This window comes from Alosa sapidissima, chromosome 9 (assembly GCF_018492685.1).
Source record: "Alosa sapidissima isolate fAloSap1 chromosome 9, fAloSap1.pri, whole genome shotgun sequence".
Taxonomy (NCBI): domain Eukaryota; kingdom Metazoa; phylum Chordata; class Actinopteri; order Clupeiformes; family Clupeidae; genus Alosa; species Alosa sapidissima.
The window spans coordinates 14,108,346-14,125,091 of NC_055965.1; the positions used below are offsets into that span (position 1 = coordinate 14,108,346).

The 16,746-nt window shown below is 44.7% G+C and overlaps 1 protein-coding gene across 1 annotated transcript in view; it reads right to left on the reverse strand.

Moving 5' to 3' along the window:
- LOC121717970 (echinoderm microtubule-associated protein-like 6) overlaps positions 1-16,746 on the reverse strand; it is a 52,373-nt gene that overhangs the window by 19,717 nt on the left and 15,910 nt on the right. The window contains exons 3-18 of the mRNA XM_042102694.1: positions 15,980-16,181; positions 15,063-15,200; positions 13,864-14,120; positions 12,785-12,994; positions 11,985-12,152; positions 11,585-11,691; positions 10,254-10,354; positions 8,456-8,642; positions 7,597-7,702; positions 6,968-7,061; positions 6,450-6,550; positions 3,138-3,340; positions 2,247-2,358; positions 1,995-2,122; positions 1,461-1,602; positions 676-828 (exon numbers count right to left, since the gene is read on the reverse strand). Coding sequence (XP_041958628.1) covers positions 676-828; positions 1,461-1,602; positions 1,995-2,122; positions 2,247-2,358; positions 3,138-3,340; positions 6,450-6,550; positions 6,968-7,061; positions 7,597-7,702; positions 8,456-8,642; positions 10,254-10,354; positions 11,585-11,691; positions 11,985-12,152; positions 12,785-12,994; positions 13,864-14,120; positions 15,063-15,200; positions 15,980-16,181 — 2,409 coding nt within the window. The remainder of the gene's footprint in view (positions 1-675; positions 829-1,460; positions 1,603-1,994; positions 2,123-2,246; positions 2,359-3,137; positions 3,341-6,449; positions 6,551-6,967; positions 7,062-7,596; positions 7,703-8,455; positions 8,643-10,253; positions 10,355-11,584; positions 11,692-11,984; positions 12,153-12,784; positions 12,995-13,863; positions 14,121-15,062; positions 15,201-15,979; positions 16,182-16,746) is intronic.

The window sequence follows — 16,746 nt, forward strand, 5'->3', positions numbered from 1 at the left end:
ACAAAACAACAAAAAAACAGTAAGAATGAAACACCAGTTATCTCCACCTCCGCAAGTCATAGTGCCCATCCTGTACTCCTGCATAGAGTAGAATGGAGTAGCAGGTCCTGTGATGCAAGTGGCTACAGAGTCCATATCACATTCAGGTCTAAGTGCTGAATGGAACAGTTTAAACTCCACCCAGGTCCTGTCCCGATCCCACCCCATTTCTCTCCGACTCACTTGCGGTCACTCTCTTCACTGGATTAAAGGCCCAAAGCTCTAGAGCTACGTGTACGCAGGTCATAGTGCCCGTACTGTAGTCCTGCATAGAATAGAGTGGAGTGGATACCATCTGTGTTTACAACTTCTTAATGATGCTTGTTGCTTTGGACACCACTTATTGTCGGCCTACTAAGCAACACATTACCGTAAGTATAGTGCTTACACAAAACCGGATGATTCATTACAGACCAATTATGTCAATCAAAGACTGAATTTGGGTTAATTTCCTCTATGTGCTGTAGACCAGTACAGCACATAGAGACTTTTCCTTTTCTCACACTGTATTTAAACCACTCTGTGACAGACCGGAGGCCCTGTCTGCAACCTGATAAGGCCCGCGTCAGTCAGAGGAAGCGTGTCTCGTCTAGCCCCGGGGGAAACACTGGATACTGTGCTTAAAGCTCAGCTTACCCTGCGAGAAGCGCAGGTCCGATATGATCTCCTTCCTGTGGTGAAAGGTCACCATGTCCTCCAGCGTGTCGGCGTTGACCACCAGGAAGCTCCCGTCGTTCATGCCCACGGCTAAGGCTTTCCCATCGGGGGAGAAGGCACAGCACCGACCACCTGCAGCAGAACCATGGACAGGGACACACACACACACACACACACACACACACACACACACACACACACACACACACACACACAGCATGACACAGCCAAAAACACACAACAGAGAATGGAACATAAAGTATTGTCTACTATATATATATATAAGTAGAATAAGTTTATATACTCTTTTGATCCTGTGAGGGAAATTTGGTCTCTGCATTTATCCTAATCCGTGAATTAGTGAAACACACTCAGCACACAGTGAACACACAGTGAGGTGAAGCACACACTAATCCCAACGCAGTGAGCTGCCTGCTACAGTGGCTCAGGGAGCAGTGAGGGGTTAGGTGCCTTGCTCAAGGGCACTTCAGCCGTGGATGTGGGCATGGGAGAGTAGTGCTCAACCACTTCCCCTGCCCACATTTTTCCTACTGGTCAGGGATCGAACCGGCAACCCTTAGGTTACAAGCCCAAGCCCTAACCAGTAGACCACGGCTGCCCCCTCAAATATTTGACAGTGTCAACAATTCCCTTATTATTTACACATCAATAATAACTGTTTCCATGTGATGGGAACTAACTGACTTCGGACTTCTCTGCTGACTAACTACAGTCATCCAGTGATGTCATAATGAGGGGCGGACCTTTCTTGAGCTTGCGGACGGCCACCATGCGGTGATTGGCTGAGAGCTCCCAGATGCGGAGCGTCTTGTCGTCGCTGACGGTGGCACAGATGGGCAGCATGGGGTGAGCGGCCAGACCCCACACCTCTCCTTCCATATGACCCTATGAATACACACACACACACACACACACATACACACACACACACACACACACACTCACACACACACACAGATATGCATTCACACACACACACACACACACACACACACACACACACACACACACACACAGATATGCATTCACACATACACACATGCATATACACAGACAGACAGACAACACACACAAACAGAACATGTAAATATAAACAACTGTACTTGTTGTACTTTTATGTACTTGTTACTTACAACTAAACTAGTACCATCTCTACTAACATGTACCCGTAACAAGGACATGTAAATCTAACCAAAACAACATCACTTAATTAATTAACTTCATTAATTTGATTTTTTAAACTTAATTAATTTGAGTCTTTCTCTTTCTCTACTGACCTGCACCAGTAAGGTCATGGGGCCGCTCTTGTCGATCTCCAGGATCTCTCCGTTCTTGGTTCCCACCAGAATGTGTCCGTGGCCCAGCGTGATGGCCCGGATGGAGGGGTTGTCCTCTAGAAGAAGCCCTGGATGCGAAACAATGTGAAATATGAACAAACCGAACTGTCTAAAAGAGACAGTCCACTGAATAAAACACTTTCAACTTCACACGATTTTGTGAATGTGATATGTGTGCGTCTATGTACTGACCTTTAGAGTTGGGGGAGAGTGCGGCCCTCTTGATGGCGTAGCTTTTCAGGCACCTCTCAAACATGTCGTCCCACAGCTCCACCACCCCATCCTTACCGCCCGTCACAAAGCCCTGACCACCACACACACACACACACACACACACACACACACACACACACACACACACACACACACACACAGAGCATAGAACAGTACTCAGTCCACCATTACAGGCCAGTACAGGTTCACTGTAGTGCTAGGCTACCATAACCTTTCCCCTAGCTTACCTTCACTCTAGCGCTAGCTGACATTACACGATCTTAACACTAGCTTACCTCCTTAACTCTGGTTTGTCCACCCTCACTCTAGGTGACCTCTACAGCTCACAGTGCCCCTTATAGCACATGTGATTCTTAACATAGCTAACGTGTAGCCTACAGGGCATTTCTTGAAAAGGTAGAATTTATTATTTTTAAAACTACAAATGGGCTACAACGTCATTCTATAGTAAACACATTTTGTTTGTGAGGGAACCTTTTCTTTGAACTTATGTTGTGGTGACAGGTGTAGTGTTTGTGTAAACACTACCTGATGGCAACTAGGTGTTAAGTAGTAACCCAAGGCTACCCAAACAAAAACAGTAACCCAAAGCCATTTAAACACACTTAGGACACACATACACACACACACACACACAAGCATGCACGCACCAACACACACACACACGAACACACACACACACACACACACACACACACACACACACACACACACACACAGACATGCACACGCACACACCACATACACACACACACATACACACATACACACACACACACAGACACACACACACACACACACACACACACACACACACACACACACACACACACACACACACACACACACCTTGTCCAGGGAGCACGTGGCGAACACAGGCCCATCGTGAGCCTTGATGGTCTTGACGAGCGTGGTGTCCTTCCACACGAACACGTCTCCCGTGGTGGCGCCGGAGAAGACCAGGTCCTCCGCCCGGCCGTAGCACACCGACATCATGGTCTCCTGTTTCCCCAGGCCTCCGAAGATGCCCCGCTTGAATGTCAGACCTCCGCCTGGAGTCAACGTGGAGGAAGAAATAAAGACCACTATCAAGACCAGTCAGCATGGAGAGAAAGAGTACTATGATGGCTGGCATAATGAGTACTATGATGGCTGGCATAATGAGTATTATGGTGGCTGGCATAATGAGTACTATGATGGCTGGCATAATGAGTATTATGGTGGCTGGCATAATGAGTACTATGATGGCTGGCATAATGAGTACTATGACGGCTGGCATAATGAGTATTATGGTGGCTGGCATAATGAGTACTATGATGGCTGGCATAATGAGTATTGTGGTGGCTGGCATAATGAGTACTATGATGGCTGGCATAATGAGTACTATGATGGCTGGCATAATGAGTATTGTGGTGGCTGGCATAATGAGTATTGTGGTGGCTGGCATAATGAGTACTATGATGGCTGGCATAATGAGTACTATGATGGCTGGCATAATGAGTATTATGATGGCTGGCATAATGAGTATTATGGTGGCTGGCATAATGAGTACTATGATGGCTGGCATAATGAGTATTATGATGGCTGGCATAATGGATCATCATGATAATTTCTTTAATTAAATGATAGAGAAAACTAGTACAAGAGGAATTACACTGTCCTCTGCCTTCAACCCTATTTGTCCTCCCTAGTCAGTAATCTTGTTTCACTCCTCCTCTCTTAAGATGAGGATGAGGATGAGGATGGGGTGAGTGTCTTTCTTTCCGTGGTGCTTTGACAGTCCAGTCACTCACACTGAGGGCCCCTCTCTCTCTCTCTCATCCCCTAACAGCCCTTTATTCTGGCCAAGTAAGCGAACTGTTCCACCACACACACCAGATCTGTCACTCACATGTTGACCCTACGCCATACGCACAAACACACACCCACACACACATACACAAATGCTTTCTTCAGCATCACAGTGTCACTCACACACACAGACACACAGAGAGAGAGAGAGAAAGAGAGAGAGAGAGAGAGAGAGAGACACACACACACAGATTACATTAACACACTGTCAGTCTAAAATGACCTCCTCCCTTAACACACACACACACACATAATCTCCTATCTCCTCCTCTGGTCCGTCCCAGGCCCCGGTGTCCTGACACCGTGAGGAGACTCTGACAGCGCTCCGGCCCCCAGGCCTGTTGACAGGGAAGTCACTTCAAGAGGCGCCTTTATGATGTGACATGGCGGCACTTCGGGACGGGCAGCCCACCACGCCATCCACAACACACAGCAGCATGGAGAAAGGGGGGTACGTGTGTGTGTGTTTGAGAGCGAGAGCGAGAGCGAGAGAGTGAAAGTGAGTGTGTGTGTGTTTCTGAGAGGGAGGGGGACAGTGTGTGTGTGTGTGTGTACAGTATGTGTGAGAGAGAGAGAGAGAGAGAGAAAGCGCTTTCAGATATACCTAACCACCGGAGTATATGAGGAGGTTTGTCAAACGGAGGTCCTACCCTTCGGATGATTCAGATATGATGCTAACCTGCGGACCTTATACTGACCTTATACGGACGTATGTGTGAACGACATACACGCACATTACAGAATCTCCGTGTGGTTGTCGAGTGAGGGGTGGGGGCTTGTAGAGTTCACAAGATGCGAGATATGACGCAGAATATATGCGGCCGCTGCCTGTCACAGCTGCTTTTTGTTTACAAAGTGTAGCCTATGCATTATGTAGGCTAAAGAAGAAAAATCTATTGTGCGTAGGCTAATACTTGAAGTAGGCTAGTCACGTAAGTGCGCACTTGAAATTGACCTAGCCTACAGTATTTGTATGTGTGCTTCAAATAAACACATTTATCTGTTTTCAACGTTGTACCAGAATCTGGTTTGCGTTGGAGAGAGAGAGCATGCACAAACGTTATGGTAGGCTACCAGCCAATTCAGTAGGCTAACTCAAGACTTCAAGGCCATCATACAACGTTTTTAAGCAAACAAAATACTAACATAACAGAAGTTGTTAGTTTTTTCATAGTTTATTTTTTTCCAAAAGCATCCTCTCCCCATGTGTCTATTGCATTTACGTAAGGAGCTTGGAACAAAGTTGGGTTTTCTTCGTTTTCATTTTCTCTAGCCATATATGCTCAACAAATATCAGCTAGCTCAGCAGGCCATGAGAAGGCTATCAATGAAAACCGTGTTGGCTAACAATTTATTAAATACTCCTGTTATTGTCGTCAACGACGTCGCTGTAGGCTACTGCCTTGCCATGCAGTTGTAGGCTACAACGTGCCATTCCCTTCATGTGTTCTATCAAAATGTTGCATACCCTCATGCAGTAGCTCCGTGATGTCTGCATCTTTCTAGGTCGGAGATTTTCTGGACAGCACTATGCCACCATCATAACACTGGCATTTAAGTCAGATCTAACCACATGGACGCACGAAAGAAACGTCACCAACACGCCCTCTCACTAGGTGTGAATTTTAACCGCATGTTCTACGCCTCGTTCAGACACAGCACATTTACATAATGTCCGGAGGGAATACTAGGGGGGGAGTAGTATAAACACCGGGTGAATTCGGACTTCCACATGACCGGTTATGTCGTTCAGATATACGGCCCCACCGTTTAACATCGGCAGAACCTCCGGTCTTACACGTATGTCTGAAAGCGCTTAGAGAGAGGGAGACAGAGTGTGTGTGTGTGTTGTATTCTTTAGGTACATGTATGTGCATGAATGGCCACGATGAGGGTGAGAAGTAATTCTAAGATCCAAAAATGACTAACCATTATGCTGAATTGTTACTCTAACGATGTCTTATTCGTATTATGAATTATGTATGTGCATTAATTAATGATAAACTAGTAGTTCCTAAGTCCTAATGATATTTAAAACATCATGGCCACTTGACCAATGGGGTTAAAAGGCCCAGGGAAAATATAATAAACTAAGAAATATGTCTTTTCTTAGGCACTTCACAAATACTGTAGATAACCAATGAAATCAATCGTTAAGTGGTAAAACCCTCCCACCCAGATGTGTGCGTGCGTGCGTGCGTGTGTGTGTGCGTGCGTGCGTGTGTGTGATAGAGAAAGAGAGAGAGTTGCTGTGTGTGTGTGTGTGTGTGTGTGTCATTCATTCCCAGATGAGTGTGTGTGCTGCTGTACCTGTGTGCTGCCAGAACTTGATGTGCTTCATCCCCACAGTGACAAGCTTGTCCATGCGGAAGGGGTTCCCTTTCACCACGAAGATCTTGTCCTTGTGTCCTCTGAGGACAAGAGACATGAGTGAGGCAAAAGGGACACACAAACACACACAGGCACACACACACACACATACAAGTGAGGTGAGAGGGACATTTGTCTGGACGAGACGGCAGACCAGACCATCTTTCTATAACTGCTCTGTTTATATCCCTAAGGACTTTAAGGGACTGAAAAACTGCAGAATACACACACACACACACACACACACACACACACACACACACACACACACACACACACACACACACACACACAACCAAACACATAAACACACATACACAGCCTTTACAAGTACACACTTAGTCATATACACACACAGACACACACACAGACACACACACACACACACTACTTGACAGACACTGATGACTATTCCCTCTTCCAGTTCATCAGAGCGGACGGGCCCTGGCGGTCTCTACCTGGCCTTAGCGAGCTTCTCTCCCTTCCTCCAGTCCCAGATCACTATGCTGTGGCCCTCGTCGATCCCCACGGACACCAGACTCCTACCGTCCGCTAGAGGAGGGCAAGCAAACCACAGGGTCATGGGGTCAGTTGCCTCAATCAACTCAAAAAGGGCAGGCAGCCTGAGCCCAACACGAAAGGTCAAAGGGCAAACTATCTCATGAAATAGAAAGCAAAAAGAGAAGGAAATAAAGAATAAATATACAGCATAGATGTATGAAATTGTGCTCTTGACATTGCATAATACTCATACGCATAATACTCATACGCATAATACTTCATACTATATAAAATCCAATACTATATGAAATTAGGGTGCTGATATTGCATAATATATGACATCCAATACTACAGTATATGCAATTGGGGTGTTGATATTGCATAATATTTTAAAATTCTTCTCTACACTCTATAATCTATATAACAAACCAATACTATAAGAAACTTATCTTATTAAATCCAAAGGACAAGATTGCAATTTGAGTTGTGAGTGGCTCACTCTGCTCAAATCTAGTGACATCTGCATTAGGTTTAGTCTCAGGGTGTTCTGTTTTAAGGTGGACCCATGCTTTGGCTGATACAATACCTGTGAACTCCAGTGCACAGACTCCCCTCTGGTGTTGCCCCCTTAAGAGCGACAAGCACTTGAGTGTCTGGATGTCCCACACGTGGACGGCTGGGTCGCGGCCCACCTGAGCAGGTGCAGTCACAATGACACAATTGACAACAACAACAACAACAACAACAACAACAACAACAACAACTTGCATTTATACAGCGCTTTATCAATGGCACAGTCTCACACAGCTGTTCTGAGACGCTTGTGTTCATGTTTATTCTGATGACTGAGTTCATTTGGGGGGGGCTGTTCGGGTGCACTGTGTGCATGTTTGGACTAATGCGTTTGTTTGTGTTTGTTAAATCAGATTCAGATAGATTCTAATGAATTCCCTTTAGTTCCACAACAGCTTAGATTTCAGGTCCTCTGCTGCGGCTGGAGCCTTTTCAATGTTTTTTCATGTTCCTTAAGGGATGATAATTGAGTCACATGTCCTCTAGATGACCTGTCTAGTGTACATTCAAAAGACTAAGACCATCTGTATTCCAATGGCTGGTTATGCAAAACTAGCAAGCACTGCTTAATCATTAGAAACTCATCCTCAATCAAAATCATGTACCTCTCATTGGAATGTTTGGTTAAGAAGTATGGCCAAGGTATCTATCCATCCATCCATCCATCCATCCATCCATCCATTTATCCACCCAGTCATCTATGTATCTATCTTTCTATGTATGTATGTATCTGTCTGTCTGTCTATCTACTGTATCTATCTATCTATCTATCTATCTATCTATCTATCTATCTACTGTATCTATCTATCTATCTATCTATCTATCTATCTATCTATCTATCTATCTAACCATCTAGCCTCTCCTGTTCTTACCTGTCCAGTGGCCACGTAGTCCTTGAGTGGGTGCACGGTGAGGCTGAGGATGTCATCGTCGTGACCCAGGTAGAAGCGCTGCGTGTGCTGCTGGCGGTTGTAAACCACGGCCACTGCCGCCACATGGTACACCACCTCCCCAGCCTGCGTGTAGAACAGGTTATTCCTGCAGTCACAGCCGCGGTACCTGAGAGAGAGAGGGAGAGGTAGGGAGAGAGGGAGGGAGGTTTCAAACCTACAGTTTTTCTCAGTCGCTTTGGTGCTTTTCTCACATCACTATTACGTAACATTTGCACAGCAGTTAGTGCATTTCTCAAAACCATTAGTGCAAACTGCAAAACCCAGTGGATAACCTGCAAAAGCACATCACTTGCTCAAAATAGATAGTCCGTTCCTCAAAAGCAAGTATTCATGTCAATGAAACTGCCAGTGTCATCAAAATGAGAAGTCTTGACACCACCGTTTATGAACAAGATAGTCAAAGGCTTTGTCATGTTTTCATTATGACAGTTTATTCTCTCAGTGTTTTCCAATGCAAATAAAGGTCAGAACTCGGTGACACTACCTGAACATGCTCAAGACAGCACTATACACTACTTGTACAGCCATTTGAAAACACATTGCTGTACTTAGGGGAGTAAGTGAGTACAAGACACTGAATACGTACGTTTCACATTTTTACTGTATATGCTCTTTGCAATTCTACAGCATTGTAACAGAATTTGAGAACTAGTTCAACAATTTTGTGTGTAATGACAAGCAATGAAATGAAGACTATTCTTTTTATGGGGAACGACTATTCAGCATCCATAAGTATAGTCAATTTTAACCGACATGACATAAGCAAATGATAAAGTTATAAAACAGAAGAGGATTGTATGAAAGCAACTGATACATGTCCAAAAGCATTTGCAATTTGTTCAGAGGAAGGAGAAATTGCTACTATGATGTGCACAAATGACTAAATGTTGTGGAAGGTTGAACTAATAGTTATGAGAATTTTCATTCCGATCTGACAAAAGCACCAAAGCGACTGAGAAAAACTGTAAGCTTCACTGACCGATTGAAACACATGATACATGGCAACAGCACAAACATTCTGTATTACAGGGAGGCTACACCAGATACGTAGCTAAAGTGCTCCATTCACACAGTAACTGCTGCAACAATTAGCTTCTATTATCATCAGTGGAAAATGCTACAGCAGACGTGATAGCAGCGCGTACACTTGCAAAGATGAGACATGTACTGAAAAGCGTCACACTGCTTTCATGATGTGACCAGATGATGTAGAGGCTGAACAAGTCATTTTGAGACAAAAAAAGGTTAAAACCTCCACCTAAACCTAAAGAGAGAGAGAGAGAGAGAGAGATAGAGAAATAGAAAGAGAGAGAGAGAGAGAGATGGGGAACTAGATCAGTAGATGGTAGGTGAGAATTGGAGGTGAGAAGGAGGTGTGTATAAAGTTCAGAGAATATTTGCTGAGTAAATAAGGTGGAGAGCGATATTCAGAGGGAGATATTCAGAGGGAGATATTCAGAGAGGAGATAACATAGTCGGGGTCGGAGATTGTAGCGGAAGACAATGGAGAGACAGCGGAAAGATAACGAGGTGATAAACAGTCAGTGAAAAGAAACACTGATAAGGCTGAGAAAGAGAGTGTGTTGACATGGTAACTACAGGGGAAAAAAAGAGGAAAATTATGTACCAGAAGTAACAACGCACGGAGAGATAAATAGACATGAAGGCTGAGAGGAAGGTACATTTACCACACACATGCACACACACAAGGAATTACCCGTGAACAAACTGCAAGCGTAATCCCTCATCTGGGGCCTTCTGGCGCTTCAGAGAGCCCACCAGCTTCTTACGCAGCTGAGGCAGGTCCTCCTTATAGACCTGCCCCGAGAGAGAGAGAGAGAGAGAGAGAGAGAGAGAGAGAGCGTGAGAGAGAGAGAGAGAGAGAGAGAGAGAGAGAGAGAGAGAGAGTGATCAAGTGGAGAAATAAATAAATTCATTATTCATTCCCTGTATTGAACTCTTGATCTCAGAACATGTTAAATGAATTAAAAATAACTGAGTTCAATTATTAGTGCATAAAACCATATACATCAATCTAAATACTGCATATTTGTATCATGACAGAGAGAGAGAGAGAACAAGAGTGAGAAGCAAGACATTTCTCCTTCTAAAGGTTCACTGTCACGGGTAACAGTCAAGTCTGACACTGCATACATTTTATCACCTGGAGTTCCACACTGTAGTAAACACAAGCTGTAACATTACAGTAGCATCGTGGGACTCCTCGTCCATCAAAGCCCCACCATGGCCTGCACTCAGAGCCCCATGAGGCATGCAGTGACACTAGACATCCTGATGCCTCAACACTCTACATGTGAAGATGTATTTTCCTTTCATAGTATTCAAACATGCTTTATGCGGAACAGAGAAACATGAGACACACATGCAGTCATCAAGCAAACTCCAAATATGATCATATTAATATTATATATTGCTACATATGAATTACTAATACATATTACTGTTACATACTAATTACCATTACATTTTTACATTACATACTGCTATCATATACATGAATTCATTTAGCCATTTTTCTTGACACTGGGATGGGATGTGTACATATCTGCACAACGTGCATGTTTTATCGTCTATTGAACTTTCTGGCTTCATCCTACACAACCCATAGGGCAAACTGCATAGGCCAAATGCATAGAGTGCAGAGGAGGGTATGCCTAGGGAGTAGTCTGTGTGGTATAGAACGCTGGGCTGAGCTGGCTGGCCAACCAGCTGTGAAGATAATTACAGCTGAGGGGCTGGCCCACTGGAGCGTGTCCCTGGGACCGCCACTGGCATGGAACAGAGGGCATTATGGGAAAAATCAAATGACCAAATGGGGCTTGACAGCATGCATGGATGTACAGTGTGGGCTTGTAGTGTGTGTGTGTGCGTGTGTGCGTGTGTGCGTGTGTGCGCGTGTGTGTGTGTGTGTGTGTGTGTGTGTGTGAATATATATGTGTGTGTGTGTGTTGTCACATCTGTGATGTTTGTGTCTGTTGGAGTCACCAAGTCCCTCTGTTTGGACATTTTATGTGTGGTTCCACTTGCCTGCCGCTCGTAGTTCATCTGCGCTTCCTGCTCAATGTCCGAGTCTAGCTCAGGAACGTCTGAGAGATCTGAATCGGATTCACCGCTGTTGGAGTCAGCGTAACCCTCTAGGAAATGACATTTTAAAAATCAGGATGCCTTCACTTGACCTAATTTATATTGCAGTAAACATAAATATGATCAAATATGGAAATTAATCCACGCGTCCATTGTCTTCCCATCCTTTACATAAAGAGGATTTAGAGCAATACATTTATAGATCTTGACAGAACAATAATTAAAATTTCATGAAATTAAATTAATAAATGGTGATCATGTTTATGTCACTGTTGGCTAGTTCCTTTCTCATGGCATGCATTTTTTGCTGTTTGTTGATTATTGTTTGTTTGTTTTTGTTTACCTTGCAGGAGGGGTTCCAAGACCCCGTTCATGACGCCCTCCGGGAGGAAGCGCCACTGGAACACAGAGTGGTCCGCCCCGCCAGTGCTCACCACCCACTGCAGGTCATGTGACCAGCGTACATTGGTCACATGGGCAGAGTGTCCGATGTACTTCTTGAATTTGGCCGCTGTGTGGAAAGAGATAGCGTTAACTGAACTGGCCGCTGCGTGGAAAGAGATAGCGTTAACTGAACTGGCCGCTGCGTGGAAAGAGATAGTGTTAACTGAATTGGCCGCTGCGTGGAAAGAGATAGCGTTAACTGATCTGGCTGCTGCGTGAAAAGAGATAGTTAACAGAATTCAGTTTAGTTTGAAGTTAGTGCATAGAACACCATCTCACGGGTTAACAAGCTAAAATACTGTACCTCATGGGTCAGCTATCTCATGTATGTATAGTAACTCATACTTCATGGGTCAGTTATGAATCATTAATCAATCTGTGATGTATGTAAACGTTACTGGAGACCTCATAAACAAACAAGAGTTGAAAACAGATATAGGAATATGTGAAGGAAATAATAAACTATTAAGACAGGTATTAAATATCACCCACATATGAAAAAAAACATTAACCTTTTAAACCTTTTAAACATTACATTACAGTACACTTATCCCCGGAGCAACTTAGGGTCAAGGGCTCAAGGGCGCAACGGTGGAAGTAGGGAATTGAACCTACAACTTTTCAGGCTACTGCATGCTAGCCCAGCTCCTTAACCGCTGTGCTACCACCCGCCCCTACCACCCTGTCCTTTTCCCTGACCTTTCTTAAGGCAGGGGAATCTGAAGAGCTTGACCAGGCCGAAGTCATCCCCGGTGACCAGCACGGCGCTGCTGTAGTTGGCGTCCACCGAGTTGATGTCGTTGACGGTGGAGTACTTTGGCCAGATGCCGTTGACCTCCGGGCCGAGGACGCATGTCCAGGTCATCCAGTGAATGCCTTTGGCCTCCTCTTTGGGCAGGTACTTCCCAGCTGTGGGCAGAGACCAAGACAAGTTGAGAGGGACAGAATGAAATGGCCCAGCCCCCAGTACAGTCAGGATGCCTTCACTTGACTTTTATATAATTTATATTACAGTAAACAAAAATATTATCAAATATGGAAATTAATTCACACGTCCATTGTTTGAGTCTTCCCATCTTTTACATAAAGAGTTAGAGCAATACATTTATAGATCTTTGGTACAGACTGCAGTCCTATATCCCACAGACAGAATGAAATGGCCCAGCCCCCAGTAATGACTGCAGTCCTATATCCCACAGGAAACTGAGCTCTTACAACTGACCTGTTTTGGGTATGCATTACACTACCTACCCACTTGACCTACCTACCGACTAGCCTACACACAGACACCTACACTAATACATAATGGAAAGAACACCTTCAGCAATCAGACTCCTGAACACAAACTGATCTGAACTATTTATTTATTTAACATTTTTTTTGTTGAGTTTTCTTTCTTTACTATAAGATAATCTGATCTGATCTTATCTTATCATCTTATCACATTTAGACTAAGTCCCTCCCTACCTACCTACCTTTTTACCTGCCTCAGTACCTACCTACACACCTAACCACTTAACCTAGCTATATATCTACCTCCCAAACTCCCAACCTACCCACCTAACTACACTCCTACTTACCTGCCTGCCAACAGACAACAGTGTTTTAGAAACGTGTGTTGTCTCTGGCGCTGTTTGTCCTCACCTGGCATCCTGTAGAACAGCCTTATCTGCCTATCTACCTTCTTACATACCTACCTACCTGTCTACTTACCTGCCTACCAACAGACAGCCGTATTTTAGAAACCGTATTTTGTTTCTGGCACTGTTTGTCCTCACCTGGCATCCTGTAGAAGAGCCGCTCCCCGGCGCCGTCGTTGGTCTGCAGGAAGCGGCTGTCCACTGACCAGTCCAGGTGCGTGATGAAGCAGGACGAGCGGTTGCACTCGCCCACTTTCTTGTAGCGCTGCGCCACGGCGTAGATGTCCACCAGGCCGTCGTTGGAGCCCACCGCCAAATATGAGCCGTCCGGCGAGAACTTCAGCTCGTGGATGACCTCCTTGCGGTCTTTGATGTGGACTACCTCCGTCATGTCCCTGTTGAGGAGGAGGAAGAGGAGGAGGTGGAAGAGGAGGAGAAGGTGGTCCAGGGTGGGGGAAACCAAAAAGATGGTGGCAAGGTTGTCTTGTTACTATTGTGACTGATAAAAAGGTGTGAGTTGTGAGTTACTATTGTGACTGATAAAAAGGTGTGAGTTACTATTGTGACTGATAAAAAGGTGTGAGTTGTGAGTTACTATTGTGACTGATAAAAAGGTGTGAGTTGTGAGTCACTTGATTTAGCTGCCAGCCTTTGTTTAGGGTCACCCCAACATTAGGCACGACTGTGACAAACAAATCAAAGCAAATACAGTGTACTACAGTATTACCCAAAAACTAACCAAAACTGAAATTAGTTCTGAATGCAGATGTACACACTTAGTTGACAGTCTATCTGAAGCAATTTTGCTACCGGTATATCCACTCTAAAGTAAAAGCTGACGAAAAGAGTAAAAGCTGACGAAAAAGGTGGGTAAGACAGTCAACAACACCAAAAAAAAAGTTATGTTTCTAAGTTACAAGGTGACAATGCGCTAGCAATACACAGTCACCTGACCTGCCATCTGACAGGTAGAACATGAGTATTTCCCCCACCTGACAGGTAGAACAGGTGTATTTCGCCCACCTGACAGGTAGAACATAAGTATTTCCCCCACCTGACAGGTAGAACAGGTGTATTTCCCCCACCTGACAGGTAGAACATGTGTATTTCACCCCACCTGACAAGTAGAACATGTGTATTTCCCCCATCTGACAGGTAAAACATATGTATTTTACCCCATCTGACAGGTAGAACATGTGTATTTCCCCCACCTGACAGGTAAAACATATGTATTTTACCCCATCTGACAGGTAGAACATGTGTATTTCCCCCATCTGACAGGTAAAACATATGTATTTTACCCCATCTGACAGGTAGAACATGTGTATTTCCCCCACCTGACGCGCAGTACAGTGAAGGAGCCGTCCTTCATGCCCAGAGCGAGCTGTGAGCCGTCGTTGTTGAAGGAGACGCTGCGCACGGCTTCCTCCATGTTGCAGCGGGCGATTAGAGTATGGTCTGCCAGGCTCCACAGCCTTCAGAAGCAAGCAATACAGGGGACAAGAGGTTTAGAAATCCTTCAGAAGCAAGCAATACAGGGGACAAGAGGTTTAGAAATGCATGTGATTATTAATGTATTATTATTTAAATGGCTGCCTTTCTGTATTGCAATCTTTTTTCCAGAAGAGTTCAGTGCCTGACAGTGCATCTGTGTGGATTCGGGACCCTTCACAAGTTATTCAACAGACTTCTATTGTCAGTCTAGACATCTCAAGAGGCCAAACATACACTTAAATATCAATACACAGTGCACAAGAACAGACTAAATTCCACTTTCCAACATTTCCCAAACATTCCCAGTTCCACAGTGAAACTGCATTATTAAATGCACAGCCAGGGACCATCAGCAATGCCTTCACAGATCACTAGTTGAAAACTCCTGGTTGAAAACACTGGTTGAAACAAGTGTTTTTCAACCTTCCTCGATCCCCCAAAATAATTGGTTTTGGTGTTCACTGCCCCTCAACCCACCCTCCATTTGCATGCTCCCTGCAATTTTTTCCTCACAGATAATGAATTCCACTTTCCTCGCTGTGCTTTTACATCAAATTTAGGTTGGAGTCTTGAGTTACTTTTTCTAAGAAGAACCCTCGCCATAAGGCGGCAGATGAGACTTCAACTTTACCAACTGTCACAGGTGTTATGGATATTATTATTATTAGCCCACAAAGGCTGCAATGTTACTAACTCTGAACAGACAAAACCAATGCACTAGACAAAACCGCTGCTCTTTAGGACCTCTGCGGGTTCTGACCTGACGGAGCGGTCGTCGCTCCCGGTGACGGCCAGCGGCTGCTTGGGGTGTATGTCCAGCGCCCAGAGCTCGCCCTCGCTGTGGCCCTGCATGAGGAGCAGCGGCTTGTCCCGGTCACGCACCATCACCTCGAAGATCTCGCTGTCCTGCGTGCCGGCCAGGATACGGTCTGCTTTCCAGCACACACTACGGATTGAGAGGCCTGCAGAGAGTGAATGAGAAGGAGGGAGAGAGAGAGAGAGAGTGATAGAGAGAGCAAAAAGAAAGAGAGAGAGAGCGACAGAGAGAGCAAAAAAGAGAGAGAGAAGTAGAGAGGGAGAGAGAGAGAGAGGGAGACAGGGTTTGAGGTTTAGAATCCTTTGCAGCATCAGTAAAAGATGTACATCACGGCATCCTTAAACAGATAATACATTAGCACCAATGGCAAGAGAGAGAGAGAGAAAAGCATCACTGCTTTGGCAAAAATATTGTTAAACTTACAGTCATGCCAATGAAGCTCATTGAATTGAATTGAATTGAATTGAATTGAATTGAATTTAATTACTGTAAATTGAATTGAAAGACTAACACAGACAGAACCGGAGCGACCGAATGAGAGAAAACATGAACAATATTAGTATGCTTAAAGTATGCTTATTTTTCCCCAAATAATGTGTGAGAGAGAGAGGTACTGGATAGGCACACTAAAGAGTGGATAAGTGTTCATGGACGACTGGAGAAAGAGAGAGACTAACAAACAGTGGCAGGAGAGAAAGAGAGAAACAGAG